The 21,788-nt window shown below is 49.2% G+C and overlaps 1 protein-coding gene across 2 annotated transcripts in view; it reads left to right on the forward strand.

Annotated features, from left to right (window-relative positions):
* Positions 1-21,788, forward strand: part of LOC135523792 (mitochondrial Rho GTPase 1-A-like) — a 45,993-nt gene that overhangs the window by 12,913 nt on the left and 11,292 nt on the right. For both annotated transcript variants that reach the window (XM_064950705.1, XM_064950713.1), the window contains exons 8-13: positions 7,293-7,394; positions 7,514-7,612; positions 7,813-7,921; positions 8,154-8,277; positions 10,167-10,251; positions 10,432-10,577. In XM_064950705.1, the coding sequence (XP_064806777.1) occupies positions 7,293-7,394; positions 7,514-7,612; positions 7,813-7,921; positions 8,154-8,277; positions 10,167-10,251; positions 10,432-10,577 (665 nt within the window). The remainder of the gene's footprint in view (positions 1-7,292; positions 7,395-7,513; positions 7,613-7,812; positions 7,922-8,153; positions 8,278-10,166; positions 10,252-10,431; positions 10,578-21,788) is intronic.

Genomic DNA, 21,788 nt, shown 5'->3' on the forward strand with positions numbered 1-21,788 from the left:
TAAAACAAAAATCCAGAAAATCACATTGTATGATTTTTCAGTAATTAATTTGTATTTTATTGCATGACATAAGTATTTGATCACCTACCAACCAGTAAGAATTCCGGCTCTCACAGCTCTGTTAGTTTTTCTTTTAAGAAGCCCTCCTGTTGTCTACTCATTACCTGTATTAACTGCACCTGTTTGAACTTGTTACCTGTATAAAAGACACCTGTCCACACACTCAATCAAACAGACTCCAACCTCTCCACAATGGCCAAGACCAGGGAGCTGTGTAAGGACATTAGGGATAAAATTGTAGACCTGCACAAGGCTGGGATGGGCTACAGGACAATAGGCAAGCAGCTTGGTGAGAAGGCAACAACTGTTGGAGCAATTATTAGAAAATGGAAGAAGTTCAAGATGACGGTCAATCACCCTCGGTCTGGTGCTCCATGCAAGTTCTCACCTCGTGGGGCATCAATGATCATGAGGAAGGTGAGGGATCACTCCAGAACTACACGGCAGGACCTGGTCAATGACCTGAAGAGAGCTGGGACCACAGTCGTAAAGATAACCAGTAGTAACACACTACGCCGTCATGGATTAAAATCCTGCAGCACACGCAAGGTCCCCCTGCTCAAGCCAGCGCATGTCCAGGCCCGTCTAAAGTTTGCCAATGACCATCTGGATGATCCAGAGGAGGAATGGGAGAAGGTCATGTGGTCTGATGAGACAAAAATAGAGCTTTTTGGTCTAAACTCCACTCGCCGTGTTTGGAGGAAGAAGAAGGATGAGTTCAACCCCAAGAACACCATCCCAACCGTGAAGCATGGAGTTGGAAACATCATTCTTTGGGGATGCTTTTCTGCAAAGGGGACAGGACGACTGCACCGTATTGAGGGGAGGATGGATGGGGCCATATATCGTGAGATCTTGGCCAACAACCTCCTTCCCTCAGTAAGAGCATTGAAGATGGGTCGTGGCTGGGTCTTCCAGCATGACAACGACCCGAAACACACAGCCAGGGCAACTAAGGAGTGGCTTCGTAAGAAGCATCTCAAGGTCCTGGAGTGGCCTAGCCAGTCTCCAGACCTGAACCCAATAGAACATCTTTGGAGGGAGCTGAAAGTCCGTATTGCCCAGCGACAGCCCCGAAACCTGAAGGATCTGGAGAAGGTCTGATGTATCAAATACTTATGTCATGCAATAAAATGCTAATTAATTACTTAAAAATCATACAATGTGATTTTTCTAGATTTTTGTTTTAGATTCCGTCTCTCACAGTTGAAATGTAAAATGTAAAAATTACAGACCTCTACATGCTTTGCAAGTAGGGAAACCTGCAAAATCTACAGTGGATCAAATACTTGTTCTACCCACTGTAAGTGTCATCCACTGTCACCATTAATGTTAGTTAGTGCTAGTTTGACCACCAGAGGGCATCTTTAAGAAGAATTTGATAGCCTTCAATAGTGGCAGTACTAGAGAATTTCAAACCTGTTTTTGTAAGAACTTCGTATATGGGACTGATCTTAAGAAATGTTGCTTAATTAATTTGATTAATATTACGGTGTTTATATTCCAAGAAAAAAAAACTCTGGGTTTCCATTAAGATGGTACAGAAAATATGGCGCTGTACAACGTGACTGTCGGGAGTAGGCACAGTACTGGGCTATTTAGCTAAAGAATCCCGTGTCGTGCAGGCACTTGGGAGACCCGGGGTTCAATTCTCCGACGAGGAGGAAGGAGAAGGCTGTTCATGTAAATAAGAATTTCTTCTTAATTGACTTGCCTAGTTAAAGGTTACACTAAGAGCATAACATTTCTACATCCTAATTGTGTAATTGTAGTCTAACCAATACCCAAACGGAGATTCAGTGAAAATAAAATCTCATTGATTTATTAAGATCAGTCCCCATGCTTGTTTCAGAGCAGCACGAAACGGTGCTAAAATAGTTGTAAGCTATTGCTTCAAATCCTATTGCTTCTAACTTCAATATGCTCTTTAAATAAGACCTACACCACTTTTAACAGCACATTACTCAACACTAGTGAGACTCATGTCACCTACGGTAGACCTACAGTATATTGGAAAAATATGACGTGACTCTCCGCTAATAATTTTATATTGAGGATTGGAGGATTCTAAATTAAAGCCAAAATTGCCTCATGGGTGTAATGCATTTTGCTCTGCGATGCAGTGTCTTAGACAGCTGCTCCACCAACACAGAGAGGTGTTGGTAAAGGTATATTGTTCTGCTAACAGCCCATAATGGGCTATTATAAAACTGTACATGGTGTCCAAGTCAGGATAACCAAAACATTTATTTATAAACCTCTTGGAAATCTAGGGGCAGTATTTCATTTTTGGATAAAAAAACGTTCCCGTTTTAAACAAGATATTTTGTCACGAAAAGATGCTCGACTATGCATATAATTGGCAGCTTTGGAAAGAAAACACTCTGACGTTTCCAAAACTGCAAAGATATTATCTGTGAGTGCCACAGAACTGATGCTACAGGTGAAACCAAGATGAAACTTCAAACAGGAAATGAGCAAAATGTTTGAAGCTCTGTTTTCCAATGTCTCCTTATATGGCTGTGAATGCGCCAGGAATGAGCCCACAATTTCTGCCGTTTCCCCAAGGTGTCTGCAGCATTGTGACGTATTTGTAGGCATATCATTGGAAGATTGACCATAAGAGACCACATTTACCAGGTGTCCGCCCGGTGTCCTGCGTCGAAATTGGTGCGTAAACCTCAGCTGCAAGTAATTTTCCATGTAATTCAGAGAAGAAAGCAGACTTCCACAAACGATATCAATGAAGAGATATGTGAAAAACACCTTGAGGATTGATTCTAAACAACGTTTGCCATGTTTCAGTCGATATTATGGAGTTAATTTGGAAAAAAGTTCGGCGTTTTGGTGACTGAATTTTCGGTTTGTTTTGGTAGCCAAAAGTGATGTACAAAACGGGAGCGATTTCTCCTACACAAAGAATCTTTCAGGAAAAACTGAACATTTGCTATCTAACTGAGAGTCTCCTCATTGAAAACATCCGAAGTTCTTCAAAGGTAAATTATTTTATTTGAATGCTTTTCTGGTTTTTGTGAAAATGTTGCCCGCTAAATGCTACGCTAAATGCTACGCTAGCTATCAATACTCTTACACAAATGCTTGTTTTGCTATGGTTGAAAAGCATATTTTGAAAATCTGAGATGACAGTGTTGTTAAGAATAGTTAACGTTACGTTATGCTAATGAGCTTGAGGCTATAACTGGATACAGGTTTTTTTTCGTAGCCAAACGTGAACAAAACGGAGCGATTTGTCCTACACTAATATTTTTTGAAAAACTGAACATTTGCTATCTGAGTCTCCTCATTGAAAACATCTGAAGTTCTTCAAAGGTAAATTATTTTATTTGAATGCTTTTCTTGTTTTTGTGAAAATGTTGCTGGCTGAATTCTAGGCTTATAGCTATGCTAGCTATCAATACTCTTACACAAATGCTTGTTTAGCTATGGTTGAAAAGCATATTTTGAAAATCTAAGATGATTGTTGTTAACAAAAATCTAAGCTTGAGAGCAAACATATTTATTTCATTTGCGATTTTACATGAATAGTTAACGTTGCGTTATGCTAATGAGCTTGAGGCTATAAATAGGATCCCGGATCCGGGATTGCTCGTCGCATGAAGTTAAAGACTATCAGAAAGAGTGTTGGTACTTATTTATTTTGATACAATGCCATGAATGAGTGAGTCACGAAAGTGAGTGATTGTTATCTGAATAAAGGCCAAAATAATATTTGTTACGGCCAAAACATTTATTTCTGTTTTTAGAGGGAGAGAAACGCTGGGCCAATTGTCCGCCTCCCTATGGGACTCCCAATCACAGTCAGATGTGATGCATAATAATACCTCTTGTTGTATTATTTGTTTTGTCTTTTCTGGTGGATTAAACTCAAGATGCAACCAATAACGGCCGGTTGTGATACAGCCAACCTAACTAAGAAATACATTTGACGATAGAATTCTCCCCCTATCCTCCTCGGCAAGTTTATTGTCCTGCTAATAGCCATAATGGCGCTGTTCAACGTGACCGTGTGTGTTTGAAAGAGTTTTTTCCAGTAATCAACAATTTGTTTACCTTCATTAGACAACTTTGTTCCAATATTTTTGGAATTCAGTGATATTTATTCCCATAGTAATTCGTTATGGATCCTAAACTAAATCAACATCAGCATTTTGAAAGAGTATTTTTATCATTATTTTATTCACGAAAGTGTAAAGATGCTGATGAAGAAATACAGTATATGCTTTTTACATTTGGATAATAAAGCATTTTGAAGATATAAGCCACCTGTATTTGTTTATTTGGCTAAAGCAGAACAGCATAACGGTCCGGACGGCACTTGCTGTGCCGGGGTGAGCAGTTAGTCAAATTATGTTGTCAGAAGAGGAATGGAAATGTCAGGGTGAATCAACGACCTGATGAACCTGCCAGGTATATTGACTCTGCCTGTCGAAGGTGGAGTTCTAGAGCTCACAGGTGTGCCTGGCATGGATTGTGACTCCATCTCGTTCCTCTCCCTCTTCAACGCGTCCTTCTCCGCCTGATTCTCCGCCTGATTCTCCGCCAATGCCGCCTTGCTCAGGTCCAATGCATCACCTGTTGCACGTATCTCTGCCCTCAGAGAATGATTATCTTTCTGCTGGTCTCCCTTCAATGACTCGATCTCGGTCTTCAAAGTTTGAATCTGATCCAGACTGGCAGATTGGTACCGCGACTCCAACACACAAATGCTGCGTACACATTTTAAAAAATCTAGCAAAACAAACCTCTTTCTTGGCAACCATGCGTTTTTTCGGTGCGGCCCGTTGTCCAGCCTTTTGTCCACTGATCTCCACGGATGGTTGTCGGCATTGTTGTATGCTCTGCAAAAACACATTCAGTGCTAATTTTTAAGTCCTCTCGTGGTTATGGTCCTAACCCTGGAACGGGTAGCAAAATAGAAAGAAACTGTATTGATGAAAATTATGTCCATGTTGTCTTTTCTCTTTGGTCATAATTACTTTTTTTTTGATGAACAGCTCGTTTTTGAATGGTAACTGTGTTAAGGGTGGAGTTTGTGGTGGGCTGAGGAGTACTGGAAAGGTGTGACTTTCACACCTACAGTAGCTGAGCTATAAAGAGTCTGTTGTCCTGCTAATTAACTAGTGACCTGCAATGAACTAGTGATGCAGGATACTGTACTAAACCACAAATGACCTCTTAAGTCCCGCAGCATAATCACAAAACTCTTAGTGTAGCAACCACTGTACCCGGCCCATGTATATTTACCAGCATTTACACTTTATGTACACTTATCATGCACACTTATCATGTATACAGTACTTAACATGCACACGTATCATGTATACAGTACTTATCATGCACACTTATCCAGTGGTGGGAAAAGTACCCAATTGTCATACTTGAGTAAAAGTAAAGATACTTTAATAGAAAATGGCTCAAGTGAAAGTCACCCAGTAAAATACTACTTGATTAAAAGTCTAAGTATTTGGTTTTAAATATACTTAATTATCAAACGTAAAATTATAAATAATTTCAAATTCCTTATATTAAGCAAACCAGATGGCACCTTTTTCTTGTTTTCTTAATTTGCGGATAGGCAGGGGCACACACCCAACACTCGGGCATCATTTATTAACAAAGAATGTTTGTTTAGTGAGTCCGCCAGATCAGAGGCAGTAAAGATGATCAGAGATAAGTGCTTGAATTAGACCATTTTCCTGTCCTGCTAAACATTCAAAATGTGACTAGTACTTTTGGGTGTCAGGGAAAATGTATGGAGTGAAAATTATATTACTTTCTTTAGGAATGTAGTAAAGTAAAAGTAGTAAAAAAAAATAACCCCAAAAACTACTTAAGTAGTACTTTAAATATTTTTACTAAAGTACTTCACTCCACGGCACTTATCACAGAGGAGTGATACACCTCCAGATGTAGCACAGGGGCTGCATTGAAGATAAATCAATCAACTGTTTAAAGAGTAGCTTGAACAGTTCCAGTATCAATTAAAGATGTATAGCAGGGGTGGTGCTTATATTCTAGCAGTCCTTCTTCAGCTATACAGCTTTTAGTGTGCTGCTATAAGAGCTTACAAATGGCACATGTTGTAAACCTAAATCTGTAGGGTTTAAAGCTGGTCCCAGCTTGACATTCTCTATCTCTGTAGCTTTTACCATCATCATGCAGGGTGACAGTATATATAGTCTTTGTATGGACTCACTAAGACTATATGTTGTGCTTGTTTACTGTATATGCACTTAGGCTATAGAACCTATGTTGGGCACTATTTATGAGTATGACCTTCACCTAGACACACTCCGTGCTATTTTTCTCATGGTGGGAATTCCATGGGTCAATCATGTGCTTAGCGTGAAGCATGCGGTCAGTTTGGTATTGCTTTCAGTCTAGACTCTTTAATGGAGCTATTTCTGATGGATTTTCTATAGCTTGCTCAACATGCATTCTTCGAGGAAAATCCATTAGGCCTAATAGACAGGTTGTGTGTGTGTGGGTGTGCACGCTCCTTGTCCAAGAGGTGTACTATGGATACGTTTGATTGTCAAGTCTGTTTCCTTGAATTGACAATCAAACTGATCCAATCAAGCCTAGAGTTTGGTCCCCATGGCTCTCCTCCACCCAGCTAGCCATAGAGCCATGTCCACAGTTCAGCTTGGCTGCTAACTCCTCCATGTTTCACAGTCTAATTAGTATTGGCTTATCCCTCAGACCAATCCCGGCTGGTAGATCCTCCCAGGCCCCAGCCAGCCAGGTCACCATGGAGACCGATATTGAACACTACTATACTCTACTGTAAACAACTCTCACTTTCCTGACCCATCGAGTGGATAGCGAGCGAGCGTGAGGGAGTTTGCTGTGCACAGCTTTAAAGATGGAATCCGCATTAGGGGGAACAGCAGCATTGTTTTTGTTTTTGTGGACAAAACAGAGGTGAGGTGCGCCCAGCAGCTTGCAGCGTTCGTTGTTTGCAGTAACTTCTTTGTTGTTGTAATATCCCAAATGGACGTGGCTGTTTCACCATTTTAAGGATTCCAGCTTTAAGTGATTTTCTGCACTGAGATGTATATTTTGTTTTGGTATTTTAGTTCTGCACAGGAACTGAGTAGTTGTTTTTGATATGTTAAATGTAAATATTATTTCAGGATGAATGAAAATCCATATTTTGTATGTTCTTCTTTCTGTATTTCCGTAACGTTTTTTAAAATATTTTTTTTAAGTGTTCAGCAAAGAACCTGAAGAACATATCTGAGTTGTTTTACTACGCCCAAAAGGCTGTCCTGCACCCCACTGGCCCTTTATACTGTCCAGAGGAGAAACAGGTAAAGAGTGAAGATGCCCTGTTGACAGAATGCTACAGAAATAAGAATTGTTCATAAAGTCTCACATTAACATTGAGGCCACCTGTGTCATTACACTGTTGATTGGACTTGATCCCCAGATGAAGCCTGCTTGCATCAAAGCGCTGACTCGCATCTTCAAGGTGTCAGACCTGGACAACGATGGGATTCTCAATGATAACGAGCTCAACTTCTTCCAGGTGAGTTTTCAACTCTCTGTGACTCTTGACTCCTACAGCAGCACAGCGCACGTTTTTACAGCACTAACACGTTCACTAGCCCTTTTTTCATTCAGGTGAAGGGTTCAAATAGTTATTTCAGTGATTTCCTTGTCAGCTTTGGTGATGTGTGTGTGTGTGTGTGTGTGTGTGTGTGTGTGTGTGTGTGTGTGCATGTGCAGAGGACATGCTTCAATGCCCCACTGGTATCCCAGGCCCTGGAGGATGTGAAGAACGTTGTGAGGAAGAACGTGAGCGACGGTGTGTGTGACAACGGCCTCACTCTCAAAGGTATGCTCTATTGACAAAGGGAGGGAGCGAAGACAATGAACTTCCTGTTGATCCAAATGTGTGTCCTTTTCTGTTTCTTTGCCATCTCAGTCCTGCATTTCTTATAAAACTAGTCGCACCTTTCTGAAGCACCATGTTCGAGCATGTTGGGGTATGTTTGAATAATGTCCCCGTGTTCCACCTTCCGAACACACACACTGTAGTTGACCTATACCATGGTGGTGGTCCTCAGGGTTCCTGTTCCTCCACACCCTCTTCATCCAGAGGGGGAGACATGAGACCACCTGGACGGTCCTCAGGAGGTTCGGCTACGATGACGACCTGGAACTCCACCAGGACTACCTGTTCCCACTCACGTGAGTGTGCTGCCTATTTCTACACATCCACTACAACCTGTTCCCACTCACGTGAGTGTGCTGCCTATTTCTACACATCCACTACAACCTGTTCCTCCAGGGTGTACTGCCTGTTTCTACACATTCACTACAACCTGTTCCCACTCACGTGAGTGTGCTGCCTATTTCTACACATCCACTACAACCTGTTCCTCCAGGGTGTACTGCCTGTTTCTACACATCCACTACAACCTGTTCCTCCAGGGTGTACTGCCTGTTTCTACACATTCACTACAACCTGTTCCCACTCACGTGAGTGTGCTGCCTATTTCTACACATCCACTACAACCTGTTCCTCCAGGGTGTACTGCCTGTTTCTACACATTCACTACAACCTGTTCCCACTCACGTGAGTGTGCTGCCTATTTCTACACATCCACTACAACCTGTTCCTCCAGGGTGTACTGCCTGTTTCTACACATTCACTACAACCTGTTCCCACTCACGTGAGCGTGCTGCCTGTTTCTACACATCCACTACAACCTGTTCCTCCAGGGTGTACTGCCTGTTTCTACACATCCACTACAACCTGTTCCTCCAGGGTGTACTGCCTGTTTCTACACATTCACTACAGCCTGTTCCCACTCACGTGAGTGTGCTGCCTATTTCTACACATCCACTACAACCTGTTCCTCCAGGGTGTACTGCCTGTTTCTACACATTCACTACAACCTGTTCCCACTCACGTGAGTGTGCTGCCTGTTTCTACACGTCCATTACAACCTGTTCCTCCAGGGTGTACTGCCTGTTTCTACACGTCCACTACAACCTGTTCCTCCAGGGTCTCCTGCCTGTTTCTACATGTCCACTACAACCTGTTCCTCCAGGGTGTACTGCCTGTTTCTACACGTCCACTACAACCTGTTCCTCCAGGGTCTCCTGCCTGTTTCTACACGTCCACTACAACCTGTTCCTCCAGGGTGTACCGCCTGTGTCTACATGTCCCACTACAACCTGTTCCTCCAGGGTGTACCGCCTGTTTCTACATGTCCCACTACAACCTGTTCCTCCAGGGTGTACTGCCTGTTTCTACACCCATACCAGCAAACTATGTCCCCTATTAGTCGTGATGGGGGGGGGGGAGATCAATACCGTTTCATATCGGGATGTTGTTATTGATGAAATGTATCGTTTTGACAATATCGCAAAATATAATTTTTGAGCTAGTTGGCTGTACCTGCACCAAAACTCCAGTATTTTTACTTCATAGCTTGTTCTCCATCTTGTTTTTAAACAGGGAGCCAACATGTTTTCAGCACTGTTGTTTCTATGACTGATCAAAGCAAATGTTCTTGTCCTTCTGCAGCAGACATATGGTGAGCAGTATGTTTGGAACATTGAATCGTAATACATATCGTATCGGCACCTAAGTATAGTGATAATATTGTATCGTGAGGTCCCGGGCAATTACCAGCCCTACCTATTAGTGTGTGTGTCTTTACCTCTTCCCACAGGCACAGATATTGACCGTTCCGTGTGCTTAGTTCATCATGCTTTTATTGCCTTGGTCTTCCTCAGGGACAATCTGAGCCTCAGGCTTCCAATAAGTAATAATAAATACCTATCAACATGCAGAAATACACTTTGGCTTGACCCAGTACAACAAAAGATGTCTGTCTCCCTTCTATCAGATTGAGATGGGTCACTAAGCTCCAGTACAGTCAGGATTAACATCCATCCCCCTTCTGGCTCTGACCTCCGTTACCCACAAGTCTCTCTCTCTCTCCCCCCTGCAGAGCGTCCATTGAGGACGCCATAGTTGAATCTGTGTCCTTATTTATCTCGTAATCTCTGCAGGATTCTCCATCTGACAGGTGTGTGTGTGTTCTCCACCTCTACTGTACCTCCAGGTTGAAAGTACCTCCAGACTGCACCACTGAGCTGAATCACAATGCCTACCTCTTCCTCCAGAGTGTCTTCGACAAACATGACAAGGTATTGACCTTGTCTGCGGTAAATGATACCATTGGATTTGGAGCCAACATTTCAGACTAACAAAAGTCAAACTGTTTCTAAACCTGCTGGCAGTGAATGAACCATAAGTTGAGTGGTCAAGCTAGTGTGTGTCCTTATGCTCTAGATGCCAATGACCCGTGAGGTGTGTGTGTTTTTCAGGACCGGGACTGTGCCCTGTCCCCAGAGGAGCTGAAGGACCTGTTTGACGTGTTCCCCTACATGCCCTGGGGTCCCGACGTCAACAACACGGTGTGCACCAATGACGAAGGCTGGATCACCTACCAGGGCTACCTGTCCCAGTGGACGTAGGTTACCATCACACGCACAGACCGACACACCTGAAAACACAGACAGACCGACACACACACACACACACACCTGAACACACACAGACAGACGGACACACCTGAAGATACAGACAGACGGACACACCTGAAGATACAGACAGACGGACGGACACACCTGAAGACACAGACAGACGGACGGACACACCTGAAGACACGGACGGACGGACGCACCTGAAGACACGGACGGACGGACACACCTGAAGACACGGACGCACCTGAAGACACGGACGGACGGACGGACGCACCTGAAGACACGGACTGACGGACGGACGGACGCACCTGAAGACACGGACTGACGGACGGACGCACCTGAAGACACGGACTGACGGACGGACGCACCTGAAGACACGGACTGACTGACGGACGGACGGACGCACCTGAAGACACGGACTGACGGACGGACGCACCTGAAGACACGGACTGACGGACGGACGCACCTGAAGACACGGACTGACGGACGGACGGACGGACGCACCTGAAGACACGGACTGACGGACGGACGGACGGACGCACCTGAAGACACGGACTGACGGACGGACTGACGCACCTGAAGACACGGACTGACGGAAGGACGGACGCACCTGAAGACACGGACGGACGGACGCACCTGAAGACACGGACTGACGGACGGACGGACGCACCTGAAGACACGGACTGACGGACGGACGGACGCACCTGAAGACACGGACTGACGGACGGACGCACCTGAAGACACGGACGGACGGACGGACGCACCTGAAGACACGGACTGACGGACGGACGGACGCACCTGAAGACACGGACTGACGGACGGACGGACGCACCTGAAGACACGGACTGACGGACGGACGGACGCACCTGAAGACACGGACTGACGGACGGACGGACGCACCTGAAGACACGGACTGACGGACGGACGGACGCACCTGAAGACACGGACTGACGGACGGACGGACGCACCTGAAGACACGGACTGACGGACGGACGGACGCACCTGAAGACACGGACTGACGGACGGACGCACCTGAAGACACGGACTGACGGACGGACGCACCTGAAGACACGGACTGACGGACGGACGCACCTGAAGACACGGACTGACGGACGGACGCACCTGAAGACACGGACGGACGGACGGACGCACCTGAAGACACGGACGGACGGACCTGAAGACACGGACGGACGCACCTGAAGACACGGACGGACGCACCTGAAGACACGGACGGACGCACCTGAAGACACGGACGGACGGACCTGAAGACACGGACTGACGGACGGACGGACGCACCTGAAGACACGGACTGACGGACGGACGGACGCACCTGAAGACACGGACTGACGGACGGACGGACGCACCTGAAGACACGGACTGACGGACGAACGGACGCACCTGAAGACACGGACTGACGGACGGACGCACCTGAAGACACGGACTGACGGACGCACCTGAAGACACGGACGGACGGACGCACCTGAAGACACGGACTGACGGACGGACGGACGGACGCACCTGAAGACACGGACGGACGGACGGACGCACCTGAAGACACGGACGGACGGACCTGAAGACACGGACGGACGGACCTGAAGACACGGACGGACGGACCTGAAGACACGGACGGACGCACCTGAAGACACGGACGGACGCACCTGAAGACACGGACGGACGCACCTGAAGACACGGACGGACGCACCTGAAGACACGGACGGACGGACGGACGGACGCACCTGAAGACACGGACGGACGGACGGACGCACCTGAAGACACGGACGGACGGACGGACGCACCTGAAGACACGGACGGACGGACGGACGCACCTGAAGAGACGGACGGACGCACCTGAAGACACGGACTGACGGACGGACGGACGCACCTGAAGACACGGACTGACGGACGGACACACCTGAAGACACGGACGGACGGACGGACGGACGGACGGACGGACGGACACACCTGAAGACACGGACGGACGGACGGACGGACGGACGGACGGACGGACACACCTGAAGACACGGACGGACGGACGGACGGACACACCTGAAGACACGGACGGACGGACGGACACACCTGAAGACACGGACGGACACACCTGAAGACACGGACGGACGGACGGACGGACACACGGACGGACGGACGGACACACCTGAAGACACGGACGGACGGACGGACGGACGGACACACCTGAAGACACGGACGGACGGACGGACGGACACACCTGAAGACGCGGACGGACGGACGGACGGACACACCTGAAGACGCGGACGGACGGACGGACACACCTGAAGACGCGGACGGACGGACGGACACACCTGAAGACGCGGACGGACGGACGGACACACCTGAAGACGCGGACGGACGGACGGACACACCTGAAGACGCGGACGGACGGACGGACGGACACACCTGAAGACGCGGACGGACGGACGGACGGACACACCTGAAGACGCGGACGGATGGACGGACGGACGGACACACCTGAAGACACGGACGGACACACCTGAAGACACGGACGGACGGACGGACGGACACACCTGAAGACACGGACGGACGGACGGACACACCTGAAGACACGGACGGACGGACGGACACACCTGAAGACACGGACGGACGGACGGACGGACACACCTGAAGACACGGACGGACGGACGGACAAACCTGAAGACACGGACGGACGGACGGACACACCTGAAGACACGGACGGACGGACGGACACACCTGAAGAGACGGACGGACGGACACACCTGAAGACACGGACGGATGGACGGACGGACGGACACACCTGAAGACACGGACGGACGGACGGACGGACGGACGGACACACCTGAAGACACGGACGGACGGACACACCTGAAGACACGGACGGACGGACGGACGGACACACCTGAAGACACGGACGGACGGACACACCTGAAGACACGGACGGACGGACAGACACACCTGAAGACACGGACGGACGGACGGACACACCTGAAGACACGGACGGACACACCTGAAGACACGGACGGACGGACGGACACACCTGAAGACACGGACGGACGGACGGACAGACGGACGGACACACCTGAAGACACGGACGGACGGACGGACGGACACACCTGAAGACACGGACGGACGGACGGACACACCTGAAGACACGGACGGACGGACACACCTGAAGACACGGACGGACGGACACACCTGAAGACACGGACGGACGGACACACCTGAAGACACGGACGGACGGACGGACACACCTGAAGACACGGACGGACGGACGGACACACCTGAAGACACGGACGGACACACCTGAAGACACGGACGGACGGACGGACACACCTGAAGACACGGACGGACGGACGGACGGACGGACAGACGGACGGACACACCTGAAGACACGGACGGACGGACGGACACACCTGAAGGGACGGACGGACGGACGGACACACCTGAAGACACGGACGGACGGACGGACACACCTGAAGACACGGACGGACGGACGGACGGACGGACACACCTGAAGACACGGACGGACGGACGGACGGACACACCTGAAGACACGGACGGACGGACGGACGGACACACCTGAAGACACGGACGGACGGACGGACACACCTGAAGACACGGACGGACGGACGGACACACCTGAAGACACGGACGGACGGACGGACACACCTGAAGACACGGACGGACGGACGGACGGACACACCTGAAGACACGGACGGACGGACGGACGGACGGACGGACACACCTGAAGACACGGACGGACGGACGGACGGACGGACGGACGGACACACCAGAAGACACGGACGGACGGACGGACGGACGGACACACCTGAAGTCACGGACGGACGGACACACCTGAAGACACGGACGGACGGACGGACACACCTGAAGACACGGACGGACGGACGGACACACCTGAAGACACGGACGGACGGACGGACGGACGGACACACCTGAAGACACGGACGGACGGACACACCTGAAGACACGGACGGACGGACGGACGGACACACCTGAAGACACGGACGGACGGACGGACGGACACACCTGAAGACACGGACGGACGGACGGACACACCTGAAGACACGGACGGACACACCTGAAGACACGGACGGACGGACGGACGGACACACGGACGGACGGACGGACACACCTGAAGACACGGACGGACGGACGGACGGACGGACACACCTGAAGACACGGACGGACGGACGGACGGACACACCTGAAGACGCGGACGGACGGACGGACGGACACACCTGCAGACGCGGACGGACGGACGGACACACCTGAAGACGCTGACGGACGGACGGACACACCTGAAGACGCTGACGGACGGACGGACACACCTGAAGACGCTGACGGACGGACGGACACACCTGAAGACGCCGACGACGGACGGACGGACGGACACACCTGAAGACGCGGACGGACGGACGGACGGACACACCTGAAGACGCGGACGGATGGACGGACGGACGGACACACCTGAAGACACGGACGGACACACCTGAAGACACGGACGGACGGACGGACGGACACACCTGAAGACACGGACGGACGGACGGACACACCTGAAGACACGGACGGACGGACGGACACACCTGAAGACACGGACGGACGGACGGACGGACACACCTGAAGACACGGACGGACGGACGGACAAACCTGAAGACACGGACGGACGGACGGACACACCTGAAGACACGGACGGACGGACGGACACACCTGAAGAGACGGACGGACGGACACACCTGAAGACACGGACGGATGGACGGACGGACGGACACACCTGAAGACACGGACGGACGGACGGACGGACGGACACACCTGAAGACACGGACGGACGGACACACCTGAAGACACGGACGGACGGACGGACGGACGGACACACCTGAAGACACGGACGGACGGACACACCTGAAGACACGGACGGACGGACAGACACACCTGAAGACACGGACGGACGGACGGACACACCTGAAGACACGGACGGACACACCTGAAGACACGGACGGACGGACGGACACACCTGAAGACACGGACGGACGGACGGACAGACGGACGGACACACCTGAAGACACGGACGGACGGACGGACGGACACACCTGAAGACACGGACGGACGGACGGACACACCTGAAGACACGGACGGACGGACACACCTGAAGACACGGACGGACGGACACACCTGAAGACACGGACGGACGGACACACCTGAAGACACGGACGGACGGACGGACACACCTGAAGACACGGACGGACGGGACGGACACACCTGAAGACACGGACGGACACACCTGAAGACACGGACGGACGGACGGACACACCTGAAGACACGGACGGACGGACGGACGGACGGACAGACGGACGGACACACCTGAAGACACGGACGGACGGACGGACACACCTGAAGGGACGGACGGACGGACGGACACACCTGAAGACACGGACGGACGGACGGACACACCTGAAGACACGGACGGACGGACGGACGACGGACACACCTGAAGACACGGACGGACGGACGGACGGACACACTGAAGACACGGACGGACGGACGGACGGACACACCTGGAAGACACGGACGGACGGACGGACACACCTGAAGACACGGACGGACGGACGGACACACCTGAAGACACGGACGGACGGACGGACACACCTGAAGACACGGACGGACGGACGGACGGACACACCTGAAGACACGGACGGACGGACGGACGGACGGACGGACACCCCTGAAGACACGGACGGACGGACGGACGGACGGACGGACACACCTGAAGACACGGGCGGACGGACGGACGGACGGACGGACGGACACACCTGAAGACACGGACGGACGGACGGACGGACGGACACACCTGAAGACACGGACGGACGGACACACCTGAAGACACGGACGGACGGACGGACACACCTGAAGACACGGACGGACGGACGGACACACCTGAAGACACGGACGGACGGACGGACGGACGGACACACCTGAAGACACGGACGGACGGACACACCTGAAGACACGGACGGACGGACGGACGGACACACCTGAAGACACGGACGGACGGACACACCTGAAGACACGGACGGACGGACACACCTGAAGACACGGACGGACGGACACACCTGAAGACACGGACGGACGGACACACCTGAAGACACGGACGGACGGACACACCTGAAGACACGGACGGACGGACACACCTGAAGACACGGACGGACGGACACACCTGAAGACACGGACGGACGGACGGACACACCTGAAGACACGGACGGACGGACGGACACACCTGAAGACACGGACGGACGGACGGACACACCTGAAGACACGGACGGACGGACGGACACACCTGAAGACACGGACGGACGGACGGACACACCTGAAGACACGGACGGACGGACACACCTGAAGACACGGACGGACGGACGGACACACCTGAAGACACGGACGGACAGACCTGAAGACACGGACGGACGGACCTGAAGACACGGACGGACGGACGGACACACCTGAAGACACGGACGGACGGATGGACCGACACACCTGAAGACATGGACGGACGGACGGACACGCACACAAATAAAATAAAATGTTATTGGTCTCATACACATAGTTAGCAGATGTTATTGCCAGTGTAGCAAAATGCTTGTGCTTCTCGTTCTGACAGTGCAGTAATATCGAACAATTCCACAACAACTACCTAATACACACAAATCTAACATGAATATGTGCATATAAATATATGGATGAGCGATGATCGAGCAGCACAGGCAAGATGCAATAGATTGTATAAAATACATTCTATACATATAAGATGAGTCATGCAAGATATGTAAACATTATTAAAAGTGGCATTATTAAACTGACCAGTGATCCAGGCTTTTTTATGGCGGTTTTGGAGCAGTGGCTTCTTCCTTGCTGAGCGGCCTTTCAGGTTATGTCGATTATAGGACTTGTTTTTACTGTGGATATAGATACTGGAGGAAATGGGTACAAAAGTATCTTCACAAGGTCCTTTGCTGTTGTTCTGGGATTGATTTGCACTTTTCACACCAAAGTACGTTCATCTCTAGGAGACAGAACACGTCTCCTTCCTGAGCGGTATGACGGCTGTGTGGTCCAATGGTGTTTATACTTGCGTACGATTGTTTGTACAGATGAACATGGTACCTTCAGGCATTTGGAAATTGCTCCCAAGAATGAACCAGACTTGTGGAGGTCTACAATTTTTTTTCTGAGGTCTTGGCTGATTTCTTTTGATTTTCCCATGTCAAGCAAAGAGGCACTGAGTTTGAAGGTAGGCCTTGGAATACATCCACAGGTACACCTCCAATTGACTCAAATTATATCAATTAGGAAGCTATTATCAGAAGCTTCTAAAGCCATGACATTTCCTTGAATTTTCCAAGCTGTTTAAAGGCACAGTCAACTTAGTGTATGTAAACTTCTGACCCACTGGAATTGTAATACAGTGAATTATAAGTGAAATAATCTGTCTGTAAACAATTGTAGGAAAAATGACTTGTCATGCTCAAAGTAGATGTCCTAACCGACTTGCCAAAACTCTAGTTTGTTAAAGTGGCCAATGATTTCAAGTCTATGAAGTAGAGGTCGACCGATTAATCGGAATGGCCGATTTAATTAGGGCCGATTTCAAGTTTTCATAACAATCGTAAATCTGTATTTTTGGGCGCCGATGTGCCGATTAAAAAAAATATATATATATATATAAATAAATAAAAATTTATATACCTTTTTTATTTAACGAGGCAAGTCAGTTAAGAACTCATTCTTATTTTCAATGACGGCCTAGGAATGGTGGGTTAACTGACTCGTTCAGGGGCAGAACGACAGATTTTCACCTTGTCAACTCGGGGGATCCAATCTTGCATACTTACAGTTAACTAGTCCAACGCAATAACGACCTGCCTCTCTCTCGTTGCACTCCACAAGGAGACTGCCTGTTACGTGAATGCAGTAAGCCAAGGTAAGTTGCTAGCTAGCATTAAACTTATCTTATAAAAAACAATCATAATTACTAGTAAACTACACATGGTTGATGATATTACTAGATATTATCTAGCATGTCCTGCGTTGCATATAATCTGGCTGAGCATACAAGTATCTGACTGAGCAGAAGCAGGCGCGTAAACATTCATTCAAACAGCCACTTTAGTGCGTTTTGCCAGCAGCTCTTCGTTGTGCGTCAAGCATTGCACTGTTTATGACTTCAAGCCTATCAACTCCCGAGATGAGGCTGGTGTAACCGAAGTGAAATGGCTAGCTAGTTAGCGCGCGCTAATAGAGTTTCGAACATCACTCGCTCTGAGCCTTCTCGTCGTTGTTCCCCTTGCTCTGCATGGGTAACGCTGCTTCGATGGCGGCTTTGTCGAGCCCAGGTAGGAGTGAGGAGAGGGACGGAAGCTATACTGTTACACTGGCAATACTAAAGTGCCTATAAGAACATCCAATAGTCAAAGGTTAATGAAATACAAATAGTATAAAGGGAAATAGTCTTATAATTCCTATAATAACTACAACCTAAAACTTCTTACCTGGGAATAGTGAAGACTCATGTTAAAAGGAACCACCAACTTTCATATGTTCTCATGTTCTCAGCAAGGAACTGAAACTTTAGCTTTCTTATATGGCACATATTGCACTTTTACTTTCTTCTCCAACACTTTGTTTTTGCATTATTTAAACCAAATTGAACATATTTCATTATTTACTTGAGGCTAAATTGATTTTATTGATGTATTATATTAAGTTAAAATAAGTGTTAATTCAGTATTGTTGTAATTGTCATTATTACAAATAAATCAAATAAAAATCGGGCAATTAATCGGTATTGTCTTTTTTGGTCCTCCAATAATCGGCATCGGCGTTGAAAAATCATAATCTGTCGACCTCTACTATGTAGGCAGTAGCCTCTCTGTGTTAGTATTGGCTGTTTAACAGTCTGATGACCTTGAGATAGAAGACATTTTTAGTCTCTCGGTCCCAGCTTTGATGCACCTGTACTGACCTCGCCTTCTGGATGATAGCGGGGTGAACAGGCAGTGGCTCGGGTGGTTATTATCCTTGATGATCTTTTTGGCCTTCCTGTGACATCTGGTGGTGTAGGTGTCCTGGAGGGCAGGTAGTTTGCCCCCGGTGATGTGTTGTGCAGACCGCACTATCCTCTGGAGAGCCTTGCGGTTCTGGCCGGAGCAGTTGCCGTACCAGGTGGTGATACAGCCCGACAGGATGCTCTCAATTGTGCATCTGTAAAAGTTTGTGAGTGTTTTAGGTAACAAGCACTGCTGCGCCTTCTTCTCCACGCTGTCTGTGTGGGTGGACCATTTCAGTTTGTCTGTGATGTGTTCGCCGAGGAACTTGAATTTTTCCACCTTCTCCACTGCTGTCCCGTCGATGTGGATAGGGAGGTGCTCCCTCTGCTGTTTCCTGAAGTCCACGATCATCTCCTTTGTTTTGTTGACGTTGAGTGAGAGGTTGTTTTCATGACACCATACTCAGAGGGCCCTCACCTCCTCCCTATAGGCTGTCTTGTGGTTGTTGGTAATCAAGCCCACTACTGTTGTGTGGTCTGCATTGAGTTGGAGACATACATGGCCACGTACTCATTGGTGAACAGGGAGAACAGGAGGGGGCTGAGCACACACCCTTGTGGGGCCCCAGTGTTGAGGATCAGTGAAGTGGAGGTGTTGTTTCCTACCTTCACCACCTGGGGGTCGGCCCGTCAGGAAGTCCAGGACCCAATTGCACAGGGTGGGGTTGAGATCCAGGGCCTCAAGCTTCATGATGAGCTTGGAGGGTACTATGGTGTTGAATGTTGAGCTATTGTCAATGAACAGCATACTTACATAGGTATTCCTCTTGTCCAGATGGGTTAGGGCAGTATGCAATGTGATGGCGATTGCATTGTCTGTGGGCCTATTGGGTTGGTACGCAAATTGCAGTGGGTCTTAACTTTTAAGTAAGTGAAGTATCTTTCATACAAATCTTAACCTTGTGACCCATTCCATACATCTGTTGTGTGTCATGTAGACTGAAGGAGGATGGACTTTTCTATAAAATGCTGTGGCTCAAACCAGCTGGTTGAGTTCTCAGTTGAGTTCTCAGTGAACACCTCCAGGGTTGATTACCGACCAGCTTATTGCACTAATTAAAGTCTCTCCTTTGACAATAATTTCACCACAGTCCAGCTGTACAACACACCAGCCAGCTGGTTAGCGCATGCTCTGAGGACGCGGCTAGGGATGACGCCTGGACCGGCAGCCTTGCGAGGGTTAACACATTTGAACGGAGAAGGAGAGCCCACAGTCCTTGGTAGCGGGCCACGTCAGTGGCACTGTATTATCCTCAAAGCGGGCAGAGGTGTCCGTGACATGGCTGGTTTTCTTTTTGTAGTCACTGTGACTTTTTGTACCCAGTATGAAAACCTACCCTAACCAGAAACTGTGGATAGACGGCGGCATTCGTGCAAAATTGAAAGGGCGAACCACCACATTTAACTATGGAAAGGTGACTGTGAATATGGCAGAACACAAACAGTGTAGTTACTTTCTCCGCAAGGCAATCAAACAAGCTAAGCGTCAGTATAGAGTCAAAGTAGAGTCGCAATTCAATGGCTCAGACACGAGAGGTATGTGGCAGGGTCTACAGTCAATCACAGACTACAAAAGAAAACCAGACCGCGAGATCTTGCTCCCAGACAAACTAAACAACTTCTTTGCTCGCTTTGAGGACAATACAGTGCCACTGACGCAGCCCGCTACCAAAACCTGCGGGTTCTCCTTCACTGCAGCCAATATGAGTAAAACATTTAAAAGTGTTAACCCTTGCAATGCTGCCGGCCCAGACGGCATCCCCAGCCGCGTCCTCAGAGCATGCGCAGACCAGCTGGCTGGTGTGTTTACGGACATATTCAATCAATCCTTATCCCAGTCTGCTGTTCCCACATGCTTCAAGAGGGCCACCGTTGTTCCTGCTCCCAAGAAAGCTAAGGTAACTGAGCTAAACATCTACCGCCCCGTCGCACTCACTTCCATCATCATGAAGTGCTTTGAGAGACTAGTCAAGGACCATATCACCTCCACCTTACCTGACACACTCTAATTTGCTTACCACCCCAATAGGTCCACAGACAACGCAATCACTGCACACTGCCCTTACCCATCTGGACAAGAGAAATACCTATG

Source organism: Oncorhynchus masou, chromosome 4, assembly GCF_036934945.1.
Source record: "Oncorhynchus masou masou isolate Uvic2021 chromosome 4, UVic_Omas_1.1, whole genome shotgun sequence".
Classification (NCBI taxonomy): domain Eukaryota; kingdom Metazoa; phylum Chordata; class Actinopteri; order Salmoniformes; family Salmonidae; genus Oncorhynchus; species Oncorhynchus masou.